Raw genomic sequence first — 18902 nt, 5'->3', positions numbered from 1 at the left:
GCTACTATCTCTCTGATGGATTTGTTTAGTTTTTGAAGCCTTACAATGGCCTATTTCAGTTGCAGGGACAGCTCCTTTCAAAGCATGATGTAGGTTCACAACAATAGATTCCAAATACCACACTTAGAATCAACTCCAGACCTTTTACCTCCTTAATTGATGAAGAAATAACGAAGGAGTAGCCCACACCTGGCCATGAAACCGCTTTTGATTCAATTGTCCAATTACTTTTGGTCCCTTGAAAAAGGGGGGATGGCTACTCTTAAGAGCTGTAATTCCTAAATCCTTCCTCCAATTTGGATGTACATACCCTCACATTAGACCCAAGAGTGTGCACTTTCAACCCAATTCCATTATATAACTATAGCTTAAATATGTTTTGGTAAATACCTGAAAAAAAACCTAAAATTGTGCCTGTGTCCAAATAAATAAATATATATATATATATATATATATATATATATATATATATATATATATATATATATATATATATACACACACACACACACATATATATATGGACCTAACTGTATTTCCTCATATCACTTCCCCACTACCTATCACAGTTTCAGAGGCCCTAAAATGCCAGGACAGTATAAACAAGAAATCACCCCTTTTGGAAAGTAGACACCACAAGGAATTTGATAAGAGGCATGGTGAGTATTTTAAAGATATCATCAAGATAACAGGGTTTTGAAAAAGAAAAAAATACATTTTTGTTTTCATTCTTCATTTTCCAAAAACGTGGCAACAAATGAGATCTGCAAAATACTCACCGTGCCTCTTAGCAAATACCTTGGAGTGTCTACTTTCCAAAAAGGGATCATTTGGAGGTGTTGCTTCTACTATCCTGGCATTTCAGGATTTCATCCCAAGCCGATTGCTGAAATGCAGGATCCAGTGACCAAAGCAAATATTACAGGCCAGGCCCACACATTGAGGTTGGATATGGTGTCCAAGGTATAACATAGAGGATTACAGGTCCGTAAACTGCTATATAGCCCATGGCAATAAGCAGTCAGATCTTGATAGATGTCAGAAGAGAAAGTTTATAATAAAGAAAACTTCAAAAAAAGGAGAATAGTTCCATCACCTCAGAACACTAGCAAAATACAAGTCTCATAGAAAGGGTGGGGTTATAAGAGTGAGCACTAGGGACAGCCCTAGCAGGTTTTTTTGGCCAGTGTCCAATCACCTAAAGGTAGCCTGCATATAAGCCATGGTCTATGAATACAAGCCCTGTGTCCTGTACTGTAAGAGTAAACCTGTATTTGCTTCATAGCAGCTTGGTGCAAGGGCCCTCAGTGACTAAGTAGCAACAGCTTCCAAAATCTGGTGGGACTTGTTTACTGAGTAACAGAGTACAAAAGTAAACTTCCAACTTATATACCTTGTGTTTACAGTCTGGCTTTAATATCCATTGGCAGAAAGGAACAGTCAGCTATAAAAATAAAACATGCTAGCCGTGTGTAATGCTCTGAAGGAACTTTAATTGCAGAAGATGTAATGTCACAATTAGACTGTTACAGAACACCAAAATTATTCCCTTACAAATAGAACCTCAACAAATTAGTACTGCCATTTTCTCATGACTCTAGAGGCATAACAGTGTAATGAAGCTACTTGAATATGCTAACACATTGAATACATCAGGGTGAATATTTCTGCATAGTAAGTGAGCAATAAGTACGTGTTTATTAAAAAGTAAGAAACCAAAAATCACTTTGTTACAGTGCAGTATAAGGCAATCAAATAAAAACATTTCCAATAGCCTGTTTCTAGCATAACTCTACCATTCTGTAAGATCTGATAGTAAAGGCAGGTCTGTAAAATCACCAGCTTTGCAGTCAGGATTATCTGTTTTGCTCCCATATGCTGCTGCTGGCTGTCAAAGCATTCATTGTGCCCAATGGAAAATATTCAGACTTTGCTCTTAAGCATACTTGAATTTTAAGCAGAATTCTGTTAATTTCTATTGGGAGCAGAAGATCTGTATTTTCATGAGTTAGCTTAAAAAACTATTTTCAAGGTCAGCCATTTCACAGATCTGCTTTTAAATATCAGTTAAACAAATGTCATAAATGCTGAAAGACTAACATTGTATCTCGGTGAGAAGATTCAGCCACCAAATATTTGTGGCATAAACATGCACATTAGAATCAGCTCAGCATGCATGGTTATCCACAGGAATCCCTTAGCACTGGTTTTATCTTTTAAGAACAAAATAAAACAAGAAAAAAAAAAAACAATCTGGAAGACCAGTGAATGCCCTTGCAGTGGCAAGTCTGGTGACAGCACAGGACAGGGAGTACTACAGCAAAAGCAATATTTATTTATTTTTTTAATTTTAAATGGGGCCTTGACAGCCCATGAAAATGGGCTTTAACCAAAACAGTACTACAGTTTAGGTTGACCAGTAAAAAAGTTACTTTGTGTGGCAAGCTGTAATTCACTGCTCATCGCTGGTAGTTTTTGCTGGGAATGGCTTTACAGCTGATGAATACCAAATAACAACTTCCTTTAAACTCAAAGCTGTAAAGTGTTGCTTTCAGATTGAGGCCTTTGGGCAGAAATAAGTAGGCACAAGCCAGTGACATCACTGTTTTCAGAACTGTCAAAAGAACAGTGAAACCACTGAACTTAAGCTGGCCATAAGTGACAGGTACCAGCCGAGATTCGAAACATGTATGGGCAGGTTGATCGATCAACTTGAATACAACCAGCCTGTAAGATTTTGCATGCGAATGCTGCTGGCGGGTATAATAGCCACTAGCAATAACCTCCTCCCCATCATCCCCCAGAAGAACACAAAGATTCCACGGAGAGGATTCCCCTATCAACCCAGTCAGTGGTTGCAGGAAAGAGAATCGATCCAGCTATGGCCAGCTTTACTTTCAAACTGCAATCTTTGAAATAACGATCTGACGGCAAGTGATTGTCGCCACCATCTGGTACACTTTTAACAAAAGATTAAACAGTATTAAGAGCTGTGGTATGAATGTCAGTCTTATATATATATATATATATATATATATATATATATATATATATATATATATTATAGCAACATAAGAAAGGCAGAGTTATGATAGAAACAGAAGAGTTCTGGTGCTGTTAGCGTGGAAGATGCCGCACAGACTGCATGGCATCAAGAGCCGACCCAATGTCATATTGTTTTGCTTCCAGGAGCCTGGCAAGCCAGCCTCCCTCGTCTGTGAAACCCATGGACAGCATTTGTGATAGTGTTTCAATGAGTCTAGGATCTGCTTCTGCAAGACAATAAGAAAAAAAAGCTGTTAATACAAACGAAAAAAAACAAAAACAACAAAGCAAAAAACAACCTCCACCAAAAGCCACATATAACCACAATTACGCCTCATGCGTACTGGACGTCTTTTCAGCTGTTCTTAGGGACATCTGGCTTTTTTTTCCCTGCCCCTGCATGTTAACCTAAGTGTGCACATACACAAAAACCTTTGGCGGCCAAAGTGCCAAAAAACACTGCCAAAGTGTCCAGTAGCAGCAGAGTTTTGACAGAAAAAATATATTTGTTTGACACGTACAAACGCGCATTTACACTAGTTAATAAGTTATTTAATTGGCCAGAATAAATTAACACCCAAAAGCTTGACGCAGGTAAACACAGCAAAAATATTGCACACTTTTACAATCAGCAGGCTTTTTTTGGCCAAAACGCTGCTACCAGGAGGAGTCTTCTAAGAGAGTTAAACAAAACGTCCAATGTACACGAGGCCTTAAAGTTGAGATTTTCAGATTCCAAATGTTTGTATTTCTGAATCCACTGATCATTTTACCATACCATTTTCACTCAAGGTAACCTCATGTTTTCATTTTATACCCAGTTTGAATTCATCATGTTTGTGGTTACAGGTCTACTTTATAGTTCTGTATACCCAGAACAGACTTCTACATCAATTCTTTAAGGAAAGTAAGCATTCTGAAATGCAGACACTATAATCTTTGTTCGTTTAAAAGCACAGCTGTCATAGGAAAGTACAAGGGCTCACATTATCGGACATCTGAAAGGGTTAGCCGCTTGCTTGTGCCTGGCTTCAATAAATTTCACTCAGAGAACAGGCACAAGCAAGTTTGCCAACAAAAAGTGTTGCATCTTCTAAGCTGGCTGTCAGTTTTTGTTCAACCAGTAGGTTGAATTAAAAACAAACACCTGTCCCAAAATTCCCCAGCCACACATTCAAGGCGGATGGGGGATTCCACCCTCTGTGTCACTGTATTCTGACAGTGGAATAGACCGATCAGCACTGCAGACTATATGACAGGGGATTTTCCAGCAGTTGATCAATACCCACTCTGTGCATGGTTATTGTCCCATCACTGCAACCTACAGCCTCACTGATTAACCCCTTCCCGCCGACGCCTCCCGGCCCTTTAAGAGTTTCAGACGCCGGGAGGCGGGGCGTGGTTTAAGGATCATGTGACCGCCGTGATGCGTCGTCACGGAGGTCACATGATCGGGAAAGGTCCCGATCGAAAGAGCGGACCGGGACCTTTCCGTGAGTACCGCACGTGTGCTCGGAGCGTGGAGGGCGCTCGCTCTTAGCACATGTTTTTTGTTACATGAACGCAAATGTGCGGCCGCTCGGCGTCTAGGCCCAGACGCCGGGACGGCCGGCGTAAAGGGGTTAACATAGATCTATGCAGATGGAACCACACCGTTATGGTAGCTGGCTGTAATTTGCATACCAGAGAATGTGAGGTTTAATTAGTCACTCATTGCAATGTTTACATGACTTTAGTTACAATGACCTTTTAACATCACAAATACCTACTGTAGATTATGGTGTATTTTTTTAGATTTTCTATTTTTACTTCCCCCTGTTGGAAACGGTTTATTTTCAAAGCAGAATATCTTAGCTGTGAATTCATAGACCAATATACAGTGAAGGAAATAAGTATTTGATCCCCTACTAATTTTGAATGTTTGCCCACTCACAAGGAAATGATCAGTTTAAAAATCTAATTGTAGGTATATTGTAACACAGAGACAGAATAGCAACAAAAAATTCAAAAGAAATGCATGTCTAACAAATGATGCACTGATTTGCATGTTCATGAGGGAAATAAGTATTTGATCCCCTATCATTCAGCAGGATTTATGGCTACCAGGTGTCTTTCATGCAGGTAACAAGCTGAGATTAGAAGAAGTCTCTTAAAAAGGGAGTGCTGCTAATCTCATTTTGTTACCTGTATAAAAGACACCTGTCCACAGGAACAATCAAACAATCAGATTCCAAACTCTCCACCATGGCAAAGACCAAAGAGCTGTCCAAGGATGTCAGGGACAAGATTTTAGACCTACACAAGGCTGGACTGGGCTACCAAACTATTGCCAAGCAGCTTGGTGAGAAGGTGACAACAGTTGGTGCAATTATTCGCAAATGGAAGAAACACAAAACAGCTGCCAGTCTCCCTAGGTCTGGTGCACCATGCAAAATCTCACCGCGTGGAGTGTCAATGATCATGAAAACAGTGAGGAATCATCCCAGAACTACACGTGAGGATCTTGTCAATGATCTCCAGGCAGCTGAGACCACAGTCACCAAGAAAACAATTGGTAACACACTACGCCGACAAGGATTGAAATCCTGCAGTGCTTGCAAGGTCCCTCTGTTCAAGAAAGCACATGTCCCAGCCCGTCTGTAGTTTGCCACTGAACATCTGAATGATGCAGAGGAGGATTGGTTGAAAGTGTTGTGGTCAGATGAGACCAAAATCAAGCTCTTTGGCATCAACTCAACTCACCGTGTTTGGAGGAGGAGGAATGCTGCCTATGACCCCAAGAACACCATCCCAACTGTCAAACATGGTGGTGGAAACATTCTGCTTTGGGGGTGTTTTTCTGCTAAGGGGACAACTGCACCGCATTAAAGTGACGATGGATGGGGCAATGTACCGTCAAATCTTGGGTGAGAACCTTCTTCCCTCAGCCAGGGCATTGAAAATGGGTCTTGAATGGGTGTTCCAGTATGACAATGACCCAAAACACACGGCCAAGGCAACAAAGGAGTGGCTCAAGAAGAAGCACATTAAGGTCGTGGAGTGGCCTAGCCAGTCTCCAGACCTTAATCTGATTGAAAATCTGTGGAGAGAGCTGAAAGTTCGAGTTGCCAAACGTCAGCCACCAAACCTTAATGACTTGGAGAGGATCTGCCAAGAGGAGTGGGCCAAAATCCCTCCTGAGGTGTGTGCAAACCTGGTGGCCAACTACAGGAAACATCTGACCTCTGTGATTGCCAACAAGGGATTTGCCACCAAGTACTAAGTCCTGTTTTGTGAAGGGGATCAAATACTTATTTCCCTCATGAACATGCAAATCAGTGCATAATTTGTTAGACATGCATTTCTTTTGAATTTTTTGTTGCTGTTCTGTCTCTCAGGGTTACAATACACCTACCATTCGATTTTTAGACTGATCATTTCTTTGTGAGTGGGCAAACATTCAAAATCAGCAGGGGATCAAATACATATTTCCTTCACTGTACGTGTGACCTATTTCCAGTAGCGATCTATTTACACCTATATTTGCTCAAAATGTATTAAACAACAAATGTTTAAAGATAAAATGTTACCTTCTGGGAGGTGTGGATAAATAGCAGCTTCTCTGAGACCTGTGGGAGCATGCATGGGTCTGTTTGGGTCTAAAGAACTGGGTCCCTCTGCGTCTGCTTGAAGGGACTGTAGCTCACCAGTGGAAGGGTCCACTTCTTTGGAGGAGACATGAGTCCAGTCATCTTCACCACCTGATGCATTGCTGCTGTGTTCACTTTGTTCCTGTACAACATAAGAGCAGATTTCAATCATTTAATACAAAAGTGAATTCTGAAAAGGTATTCTCACACATAAGAAACCCTCTGCACAGATAGATTCTAAGGAATCTTACACATGCTATAGAGAAAACAGGGTAGGATCAATTGCCATTATTAGGACAAGAAACCTACTACTTCTTGCAAAGGACACCAAGTATTATAATTCAAAGGGGTTGACTGTTTAAAACTGGAGCATGCAAAATCTGCCGCAGCTCTGCACAGGAACCAATCAGCTTCCAGTTTTTTTTTGTCAAAGCTTAATTGAACAAGCTGAAGTTAGAAGCTGCACTAGATTTTGCACTCTCCAGTTTTAGTAAATCATCCCCAAAGTGTCCACAGGCATACTTGAGAGGCTATGGGTTGCACTTTGCTAGGAGTAAGAACACCAGTTCTGGGGTGTGGAGTCAATTTACACATATTATAACTGATCAATTTGCAGAGGGTCTGTGAGTTGTATAGGTTATGCAGCAAAACGGTCTGTCAAGAGAAGCTATTCATTAAATGGTGTTAGTATTCCAAAATGGCACTTGCCAGATAACCCCATCACTGATGATCATTTACAGTCAAGTTGAAGTATTCCCATTTAAAAATCTTTGGAGCCCTTACATTTCCATTCTGGACAGAGGAATTCAGAGAAACATCTTTCATTCGTTTAGCAATGGAATCTGTATCCATACACTCTTCGTCTCCATTTCTGCTGTTACCATTCTGAGGGTTTGAAGTGAAGGATGAGCTGCTTGGTTGGGAATCTCTAGCTTCAGAACCAGATTGTGGGGTTGCAATCTTGCTGCGTTTACCACCATGTTCAACATCAATGTCCACATCGATTCCTGTATGGGTCAGAAGGCAGGAAGCAGTTAGCTATAGGTCTTATCTGAAGCTACAAAAGTCGTGGAGGCTGCCAGTGTTAGCAGCCAGGCAACTAGTTATTGTAGAATGGGATGCCAAATTGACCTTCTGGCTTTAATCATTTAAGGTTTGGTGATTGGATGTAGGGGCAGTGTAGTGCCAGGAGCATGGGAGAAGTAGGTAAGATGGGGATAGGATATTGAACTGAGTGGTAGGGAAGTTGGCACCTACCCTTTTAACAACTTCCATACTGGGCCAATTCTGGCATTTCTCGCCTGCATATAAAAATCTAAATTTGTTTTGCTGGAAAATTACTCAGAACCCCCTAACATTAAATATATTTTTTAGCAGAGATCTTAGAGAATAGAATGGTGGTTGTTGCAATTTTTCTATGTCACGTGGTATTTGCACATCAATTTTTTGTAAAAAATAAACTTTACTGAGTTTTAGTGCAAAAATACACAATATACAATCCACATTTTTGGTAAAGTATAAAAGATGGTGTTACACTGGAGTAAATAGAAACCATACATGTTATGCTTTAAAATTGGGTACACTCGTCAAATAGTGACAAATTACGGGGCTTAAAAATCTTCGTAGGCGACGCTTAGAGTTTAGAGTTGCAGAGAAGGTCTGGTGCTAGAATCATTGCTTTCGATATAATGATTGTGGCGATACCTCACATGTGTGGTTCAAACGCAGTTTACATATGCAGGCAGGGCCTATGTATGCTTTTGCTTCTGCGTGTGAGCACGAGGGGACTGGGGCGCTTTTTAAAAAAAAATGTCCTTAATTTATTTTAAATTTTTACACTTTCCCTTTAGTTTTTTTGTATCACTTTTATTCCTATTACAAGGAATGTAAACATCCCTTGTAATAGGAATAAGGCATGACAGGTCCTCTTTATGGAGAGATCTGGGGTCTATGAGATCCCATATCTCTCTATGCTAGAAGAGATAAAAAAAACCCACAACATCGATCTCTCCTTTCCAGCAAAAAAAAAAAAAAAAAAAGGCAGTGATTGCATTTGCCAGAGCCGGAAGTGACAACATGACATCACATCCGGCCTCCCAAGATCATAGAGACCGTCGAGGACCATATGGCTTTTACATTGCAGGGAATCGCTGGCTGGAAAAAAAAAAAAAAAAAAGATATGTGAATGACGCTTGTAGCCACAGGCATCATCCAGATATTTCCACTGAAACCCGAGTAAGTCATATGACATGGGAAGTGGTTAAGGTGATTAGCAAAGCCAGCCTTCATGTTTTTTTCTTTTGAAAAGGTTTACTTGGCACTTACCAAGAGGACTCAACATGGCTGCCACACTTTCACCAACATTTTGCAAGAAGGTGACATTAGGATCATGAGGTGGCTGAGAAGAATTAGGAGCAGCACCTAGGGGGAATAAATGATACATGAAATTTTCAATCCTTTAGACAAACTCCTACTGCTTTGAAGTTACAGATATGAAAAAAATATATAGCTTTTCATATAGATATTTACCTTCTGCGGGTGGAGTCTGACATTGTGGTTCATTGCACTCTGCTTGCTGGGAATTTGGGCAGTGAAAGCCTCTGCCAGAGTAACCCCAGCCATGCATCCAGGGGAAAGGTGGCACTCCATGATGCATCTTACGGAACCAGCGCCCACGAGGAAAAGGCTGGTGAGAAAACAAATATGATCAGCAACAGTAACTAAAAAAAAACAAAAAAAAAAAACAAAAAACAAACATTCATGTCAAATTTGCAAAATGTACAAATTTCAGACAGCAGCCCCTTATTATATATTAAAACAGGATTTTTTAAATGTATATTTAAGAAACATACTATATGTGATTAACAACTTCTGCATCAGCATCTGATATAGGATGATAGAGACAGTATAAAAGGCTGGTAAAAACCAAAACAGAATGAATAATCCTAAATACTCTGAGAACCCCCCCCCCCCCCCCCAAATAAAACCCCTCTGGAGTCCTGAAAGCAGACCTGCACAATATGCATCCCTCACAGCATGTCAGCACTGAATATAACATTACAAAGCCAGGAAGGTGTCCAACATCTTTAAATTGATCTACTGAAGTCTACTCTCACTTTCCATGCAGCACTTTAAAGTTAATCTATATTACGCCCATACACAGCTACACTTTACTCTAAAGGGTATAGGTTACTTGCCCTTTGTTCACTCCCCTGCCACTCTACTCCACCAGAGCGCCTAGGAAATACCCATTTCTTCTGGGTGTGGGGAAGCATGCGACAACCTTTCATCCTTCCCTCAATGCAGTGATTGTTGCCAGCCAATTGGAAAACCCAACAGCTTTCGTTTGGGAGTGTGCACGATCCCTATACTAGTTTTTAGTTTGCTTGGCATGTCAGAAACTTACAGAATAAACCTAAACAAGCTGGAGGAGGATTGTATCGGCATGGGAGCAAAAGAATGAGAAGCAGATGTATTAACATTAAAAAAAAAAAGTACAGGCTAAATGAAAGTTGGTTTTGGCTTCCATATAATTTATTGGCTGTTCTATACACTATACACAATACTGGGTGCCAATGCTTACAATGGGAGTAGGGAACATAATCATGTTGTGCTCCTTGTGGATTCCTTTCCCCTCGCAGGTACTGCACAGGTCATAATCCGGGCAAATCAGGCACTTGTACCGGTTCCCCACCACAGGACCATCACATCCATCACAGGTCACATTAGGGTGGAATACATTCTGGGGATTCTCCTGTCCGCAGTGTGAACGGTGCTCACGCTTACAGTCTTTCCTTTCTGAAAATAAAATGATCCAATATCATGTAATTGAACACACATTTGATTTTTTAAAGTACCAAAATAAAAACTACACTAACACTAATATTTTATATCAATTCACTAAAATAAGTAATTTTATATATGTCCGTTATTGTATCAGGAATAATTTTCTTATAAAAACAACTGGTGCATCAGTACTTAAGAGATATTCAAATCTGGTGCATCAGTACTTAAGAGATATTCAAATCTTTGGTTATTATGGATAACAACACTTAGACTATATTGCCAAAAGTATTGGGACACCTGCCTTTGCAAGCACATGAACTTTAACGGCATCCCAGTCTTAGTCAGTAGGGTTGAATATTGATTTGGCCCACCCTTTACAGCTATAACTGCTTCAACTCTTCTGTCCACAAGGTTTAGGAGTGTGTCTTTGGGAATGTTGGACCATTCCTCCAGAAGCGCATTTGTGAGATCAGGTACTAATATCGGACAAGCAGGCCTGGCTCACAGTCTCTGCTTAAATTCATCCCAAAGGTGTGCTATCGGTTTGAGGTCAGGAACCCATGTAGGCCAGTCAAGTTCCTCCACCCCAAACTTGCTCATCCATGTCTTTGTGGAGCTTGCTTTGTGCACTGGTGTGCAAACCTGAAATTGTCCAAAATGTCTTGGTATACTGACACCTTAAGAGTTTCCTTCACTGGAACTAAGGGGCCAAGCCCAACCCCTGAAAAATAACCCCACACCATAATCCCCTCTCCACCAAACTTTACACTTGGCACAATGCAGTCAGGCAAGTATTGTTCTCCTGGCAACCACCAAACCTAGACACGTCCATCGGATTTCCAGACAGAGAAGCATGATTCGTCACTCCAGAGAACACATCTCTACTGCTCTACAGTCCAGTAGCGTTGTGCTTTACACCACTGCATCCGACGCTTTGCATTGCTCTAAGGCTTGGATACAGCTGCTCGGCCATGGAAACCCATTCCATGAAGCTCTCTGTGCACTGCTGTTGTGTTAATCTGAAGGCCACACAAAGTTTGGAGGTCTTTAGCTATTGACTCTGCAGACAGTTGGCGACTTCTGCACACTGTGCGTTTCAGCATGCGCTGACCCCGCACTGTCATTTTACGCGGCCTACCACTTCATGGCTGAGCTGCTGTTGTTCTCAGTTGCTTCCACTTTGTTAAATACCACTAACAGTTGACCGTGGAATATTTGGTGGCAAGGAAATTTCACGGATGGACTTATTGCACAGGTGGCAACCTATCACGATACCACGCTTGAATTCACTGAGCTCCTGAGAGTGACCCATTCTTTCACAAATGTTTGTAGAAGCAGTCTGCATGCCTAGGTGCTTGATTTTATACACCTGTGGCCATGGAGGTGATTGGAACACCTGAATCCAATGATTTGGAGGGGTGTCCCAATATTTTTGGCAATATAGTGTAGTATAATATAATGTTATTTAAGATGCATTACAAAACACAAATACCTTTAATGTAGACACGGAAAACACCTTCATTAAGGATTTCAAGACCCATATTCAGCTCCTCATCAGTGGAGAAGGCAACCAGATCTCCTTCTTCATCTGGAAATACAAATAAATATAAATTTTTAGATATACACAGTATATATAGGTTACAGATCTGGAAAGGAAATGGATCACAGTACCAGATTTTGCACCTTCAAAAACAATTCAACAGTAAGAGTTCCCCACTTCTAGAGACCAAAAGACAATTTAAAAGTTTATATCTGATTAGACATAATCATTGACCACTTTGTCCCTCACTTTCTGTCTCCAGATGCAACAGGATGTGAGTGCATATATCTCCACGTTAAATTGGTTCTGAAGGCTGAAGGTTTTCCACCTGCATGCAATCTGTGGAGAGAGAAGGGGACTGAACCAAGCTGTGTACTGTGTCTCTACAGGTCTGACAGCAGGAGTGAGCATGCACTAGTTCCCCCACAGCAAGTGGCTTGCTATGGGGGTGCCTGGCGGGGCGGTGGAGGACGGGGGGGGGCAAGAGGACCAGAGCACATCCGTGAGGTTTCCAGCAGTACAAGGCTCTGCTCTACCACATAGAAGCTATGGGACATATAAATATCTTCTCATTCTTCTCCATGGGGACAGTCAACATCATTAAATTAATGCATTGCACCCGCAATACAGTAATAAGTGTGTGTTTTTGTTTGTTTTTTTAATTATTATTATTGCTATATAAAAACATATTTATACTTCAAATTCAGCCCCTCCTTTCCTAGTTCTGTGAGGTTACCTTTGCCCTAGACACACTGTCTAACCGCACCTTTGTCACATCTAAGCAATATAAAAACAAACAGCAAAAGGGCACATTCCTTTTAGTGGATGTAATGTTACCTTTTCTTGTTTTTAGAATAAAAACTATATTGCCGGTTGGTATGACACTACTTTTGGCTCACACATGAATGTTGAGAATAAATCCTGAACAGAAAAACTACTAAACAAACAAATTTTACTTTACAGATTCATAAACGGCCTGCAAAAATAATGAGATAGTCACAGTGCTCAGCCCTAGTGACAAATTCTACAAAAACTAGGGGGCCTCTAATCATTATGTTGGTTACAGTGGCACACTAGCTTACTGCAAAAGGCCCGCAGCAGCCAATCAAGTGGATACCTAGGCCAGGGAATCACAACTATTAAGTTTACTGACTTTTTTTTTTTGTTGAAATGCTTCTCCAGAAAAAGGAGAAAACAAATATAATGCATTTTTTTCTCCATTCAAGAGGAGAAAGAATACAGAGCGGGCTGTACAGTTACTGATTAGTGATGGGCTTTATGTTCGAGTCGAATGTAAGTTTGACTCGAACACTGGTCATTTGTGTGTTCGCTGAACACATGAACGGTAAGGGCATTCAACAGGCTGTTCGCCCGCTGCGCCACACAATGCACTGCGCCCTGATAGTGCATTGTGATTGACCAAAGCTATGCACCTGACCACAGATCAGGTACAATGCTTTGGCCAATCACAGTGCGTGATGACGTCACAAGGGGGCGGGGGTAATCCCCCTGTGATGTTATCACAGTATTTACAAACGCTCATCGCGGCACAGCTGTCAGATGGCTGGGAGCCAGCGTCAAGAGCGGAGTGGTTTTTTTTTTCTCCTTTTTTCGGGTTGGCGGTGGTGGCAGGCATCGTGATTGAAATTGGATCTACTTCGGGCGATTTTTTTTTTTACTTTTGTTTTTAAGGACTTGTCAAAGGCTGTCTCATTTTTAAACTATACTTTTTGTTGTTTTTTGTAAATGGGTAGTGGTACTCATTCACATGGGGGGGGTGCGATCTGGGGGGATTCGCAGACCCCCACAACCACCAACCAGGGTTGTGCAGAAGAAGCCCTTGTCCCCCAACATGGGGACAAGGTGCTAAGGGGGGGAAGCCCCCCCTGCCCCAAAGCAAGAGGCACCAGTTGAGTGAGTGCACCAGTTTTAGTAAATCTTCCCTAATGTGTCTAGTTGAATGTGACTATTACTAGTTATACCAGGACCAGATCAAGGACACCTCTACAGATCTATTTCTGAGTGGTTGCTACCTTAAGAATATTTTATACCTGGACAGGCTCCGTTTATTACACATTTGTGTTGTCACTCCTTTTCAGAAAGTTATTTTTATAGACATTAAGTTTATCTAAGGTTCCATGTATACGGGATGTTTATAAAACACTTCTGAACGATGGAAATGGACTGCTGGAAAATGTAGGTTAAAAAAAAAAAAACCATCTCTTTAGCCGCGTTTGCATACTGCGTTTATGCACGTTTATGCTTAGAAGCATTTTTTAAAAGAGAACATCAGGAGATCAGCCCAGAATGCACTGAAAAACAGTAAAAGATTTACTATTTCAGGCATTTTGAGAGAAATAGAGAGCAGAAGCAGAGAGAGCTGTATGTGTTGAGATAACCTGTCTTTTCTGGTTGTATTCACTATGGACCCCATCATGAGCATAATGCAGCACGTTCTACCATTTTTTCCTTCATGCAAAACCTGGAACTGACTGCGCTGGTGTACTGGGTCTATTTGAATACATGAAAAACGCTTTGCATGCATTTCTGATGGTGAAAAAAGGCTATGAACAGCATTTGGATATGAAACAATTAAAAACCGCTTCTAAACGCAAACGCTTATAAACGCGGTTAGCCGCGTTTACAAGTGTTTGAACGCTGATAAAATCTACTCCTGAACGCAAGTTTGGTGCATTAAAAAAAAACTACTGTAAACTCAACTGCCTGTAAACAACATAGTGTACATGGACACACAGGAAGACATTAGGGAGAGTTCAGGGGCTGCTGGAAAAAAAACGCAGAAAAGCTCCTGAACGTCAGTTTATCAGCTGTAGTGTACATGAACCCTAAACGGAAAGACTGGGAGATGTACCAAAACACACCTTGGGAGGCTTTTTTTCCAGCACACCTATAAAATGAATTAGTGTGAATGAGATCTAAGGGCAGTGTGCTAAATGGTCCATTAAAAATAAACAGGCCGAAACGCATGTGAAATGGGGCAGGCTGCATTTAATCGCAGCACACAGGATGCCATGCATTTTGGAAGTATGCATTAAATGGTACTGCAGTGCATCAATGCATGCAACAAGCACGCAGCATAGCAATGATGTGAATGGGCCCTAAGGGTAGGTTCAAACCGCAGCATGTCATGTGTTGAGATGAGCTGGGGATATGATGCGTTTTTGTGTGCTCTGTGGTTTTTCTTTTTTTCACATTACGACCTGTTTACCTAATGCAGGTCTACAAAGCAATGTGCTGCAACTGTGTAAAAATGCTGTACCATGTACTTGTAGGAAAAAGTTTCCTGCTCACTTTGTCTTGCTTCCTTTGTGTGAAATACCTGGTGTTCCTGCCAGTCTCTCTGCTTTCCTAAGAAAACTGACAACACTAGGCAGGAGAGCACAGCGTGGTCAGTTTTCTGATTGTGCTCGGAACTCAGCCTGCTTTCCTTCAATGATGAGACTTGTCCTGACATGCCCTCCCTGCACAGCCATTCACTGAGAAAATCAGTGTGCCCCCCTTCTAAGCAGCTGAGAACAGAGAAATGTGATCACTTTTAAAAAAGGGGAAATCATATTTAAAATGTTTTTTATATCTATACACAAATGTTTTACCTGTTTTAAACTGAATGGGTTGTTTAAGGCCTCGTTCACATACCTGCAGAAAAACTGATGTAAAGTGACGTGCAGATTTCACTTGCAGAGACATCAGTTTACATCACTTTTCATGCACTTCAATGAGTTTTAGGCCTCATGCACACAGGACATTTTAAAAACTGCTCCTCCTCTTGGCATTTTGGCAGACTAAACGCCTGACGCTTGTCAAAGTGTCTAACGCTTTTACAAGTGTTTAGGTGCGCTTACGAGCGTCAAGCGCTTGGGCGTTATATCATTTCATTGGCCAGAATAATAATTTTATCTGGCCATTGAAACAAATGAATGCTCAAGCGCTAAACGTGCCTAGCGTTAATGCGTGCTTAGATGCGTTTACACGTGCCAAGCATTTTTTCCTGCCAAAACGCTGCTGCTCCTGTACACAGTGGCCCTGGGGTTTTTCTTCCTGCTGGTAAACACTACCAAAAGCTTCAAAAAGTCTATGTGTGCATGTACAAATAGGATAACATGGAGGGCTGTTTGGAAGCAGAAAAACAAAACAAAACAAAAATCAAACGCCTGACGTCCCTAAAAGTGGCAGCAAAAATGCTCTGTGTGCATGAGGCCTTATACACATTGCAGATTTTTTTTGCATGTGATACTAGTGTGGTGGCGTGAACAGGGCACATAGAGAACTATTGATTTTGTTGTGCCCTGATATTTCTGCGCCATAGTGTGAACGAGGCCTGTCAAGGTGAGAGTTTACATATACATTTAACATGGTCACTGACCAACATAGCCCAAAGAATATGGTGTGAACAAGGGGCCCATTCACAGCAGCAGGTAGGATGTACACCCCTGTTGTGTGCTGTAGGGTGTGATACATTGTTAAAATGAGTTTACTTTCCTAACTTTATTGAAATAGCAGAAAATGACATTTCACTCTCAACATGCTGCGCAGTGTCACCTGTTCTACGTTTCCTGTTTTTTCAGCGAGTCAATGTGAACTGGACCAATGGGATATAAGGCGCAACGACTGGTCTATGCGCTGGGCAATAGCGCCTAAAGTTTAGGGTGATCTTCTGCAGAAGATATTATCCAGTTGATGATATGAAGGGACAGGGTGGCTGTGGGTCTATGATGGGGGATATGTGCTCACCTCTGTAGAACATCTGGAAGGCTCCCCCTCTCAGGCCTTGAAAGACTTCAGTCACCTTCCTGATGAGCAGCTCACAGCTGGAGACCAGAGCAGCAGACTTCCCTTTGGCCAGCTCCAGGCCGAATCGTCTGATCTCCTTGTGGTTCTCGTCCTTCCCCAGCAGATAGGCCTTCACAGTGACCGACATAGTGGCGGCTGTACGGATCTCTCTCTTCCTGGTTGGATGTCGCAGCTGGAATTGTCAGTATCACCGAACACGTCTCTCCGACTGGCCGAACCCCGTGACTTGTCTCCAGTGACCGGAGAGCTCCGCATATAAACAGCCTGGACAGAAAATCTCCGCCCACCGGCCGCTGCCTCATTACTCCGCCCCTCACCGTGGGCAGCTGTCAGCCCTGGGCCCGCCCACGCCATATCTGTCGTACACGGTCTGGCCACGCCCATACATTGTTTTCACATGACACGGGAAGAACATGGCCGCTCTATTTTGTGATGTCGGCATGACCCAGCAAAGGAAAGGGGATTCCTCATAGAGGGAGGGAGGAATGTGAGAGATTCTAGAATCATCAAGAAATCACCAAGATCTGCCGATGAAATGTCATCATCCATGTGCTAGGATGGATGGAATTACATTACAATGAAACTGCAGTTTTTAATAGTGTATTGCAGTGATCACCAGATGTGGCCCTTGGGGCACTATTCCACCAACTGACAGCATCAATTGGGCCCTATTCTTCCCATGGCTACCGATAGTGGGGCCCTATTTTTACCATGGCTACCGATAGTGGGGCCCTATTCTTCCCATGGCTACCGATAGTGGGGCACTATTCTTTCCATCGATACTGATAGTGGGGCACTATTCTTCCCATGGATACCGATAATGGTACATTATTCTTCCCATTGATACAGATAACGGGGCACTAGTCTTCCCATTGATACCAATAATGGGGCATTATTCTTCCCATCGATAATGATAATGGGGCACTATTCCTCCGTTGATACAAATAATGGGGCACTATTCTTTCCATTGATACAGATAATGGGGCAGTATTCCTTCCATTGATACCAATAATGGGGCAGTATTCCTTCCATTGATACCAATAATGGGGCAGTATTCCTTCCATTGATACCAATAATGGGGCAGTATTCCTTCCATTGATACCAATAATGGGGCAGTATTCCTTCCATTGATACCAATAATGGGGCAGTATTCCTTCCATTGATACCAATAATAGGGCACTATTATTTCCATTGATACCAATAATAGGCCACTATTCTTCCCATGGATACCAATGAGGGGGCACTATTGTTCCCATGGATACCAATGATGGGGCACTATTGTTCCCATGGATACCAATGATGGGGCACTATTGTTCCCAGCGATACCAATAGTGGGGCACTATTCTTCCCATCGATACCAATAGTGGGGCACTGTTGTTCCCATGGATACCAATAATGGGGCACTATTCCCTCCATTGATACAAATAATGGGGCACTATTCTTCCCATCGATACCAATAATGGGGCACTATTCTTCCCATCGATACCAATAATGGGGCACTATTCTTCCCATCGATACCAATAATGGGGCACTATTCTTCCCATGGATACCAATAATGGGGCACTATTCTTCCCATGGATACCAATAATGGGGCACTATTCTTCCCATGGATACCAATAATGGGGCACTATTCTTCCCATCGATACCAATAATGGGGCACTATTCTTCCCATCGATACCAATAATGGGGCACTATTCTTCCCATCGATACCAATAATGGGGCTCAATTCCCTCCATTGATACAAATAATGGGGCACTATTCTTCCCATTGATACCGATAATGGGGCATTATTCTTCCCATTGATACCAATAATGGGGCAGTATTCCTTCCATGGATACCAAAAATGGGGCATTATTATTTCCATTGATACCAATAATAGGCTACTATTCTTCCCATGGATACCAATGATGGGGCACTATTGTTCCCATGGATACCAATGATGGGGCACTATTGTTCCCAGCAATACCAATAGTGGGGCACTATTCTTCCCATCGATACCAATAGTGGGGCACTGTTGTTCCCATGGATACCAATAATGGGGCATTATTCTTCCCATTGATACCAATAATGGGGCAATATTCTTCCCATTG

At 41.9% G+C, this 18902-nt stretch overlaps 1 protein-coding gene across 2 annotated transcripts; it reads right to left on the bottom strand.

Moving 5' to 3' along the window:
• Window positions 1-1473: 1473 nt before the first annotated feature.
• On the bottom strand, window positions 1474-17133 carry SQSTM1 (sequestosome 1). Of its 2 annotated transcripts, none has more exons than XM_089654505.1 (8): window positions 16753-17133; window positions 11953-12048; window positions 10258-10472; window positions 9204-9360; window positions 9000-9095; window positions 7458-7681; window positions 6732-6816; window positions 1474-3272 (listed from the first exon to the last, which is right to left on the bottom strand). In XM_089654505.1, the coding sequence occupies exons 1-8, from the start codon at window positions 16937-16939 to the stop codon at window positions 3118-3120; spliced, it is 1215 nt and encodes a 404-aa protein (XP_089510631.1). In that variant the 5' UTR covers window positions 16940-17133; the 3' UTR covers window positions 1474-3117. The 2 variants fall into 2 exon arrangements, with proteins under 2 accessions (XP_089510631.1, XP_089510630.1); XM_089654504.1 differs by having other exon boundaries at window positions 6615-6816; window positions 16753-17130.
• Between the last annotated feature and the right edge of the window lie 1769 nt (window positions 17134-18902).

This window comes from Staurois parvus, unplaced genomic scaffold (genome assembly GCF_062004578.1).
Source record: "Staurois parvus isolate SC_StPar_1 unplaced genomic scaffold, SC_StPar_1.0 ptg000770l, whole genome shotgun sequence".
Classification (NCBI taxonomy): Eukaryota; Metazoa; Chordata; class Amphibia; order Anura; family Ranidae; genus Staurois; species Staurois parvus.
The sequence above is the reverse complement of the archived record's forward strand: the minus strand, read 5'-3'. Positions and strand labels throughout refer to the sequence as shown.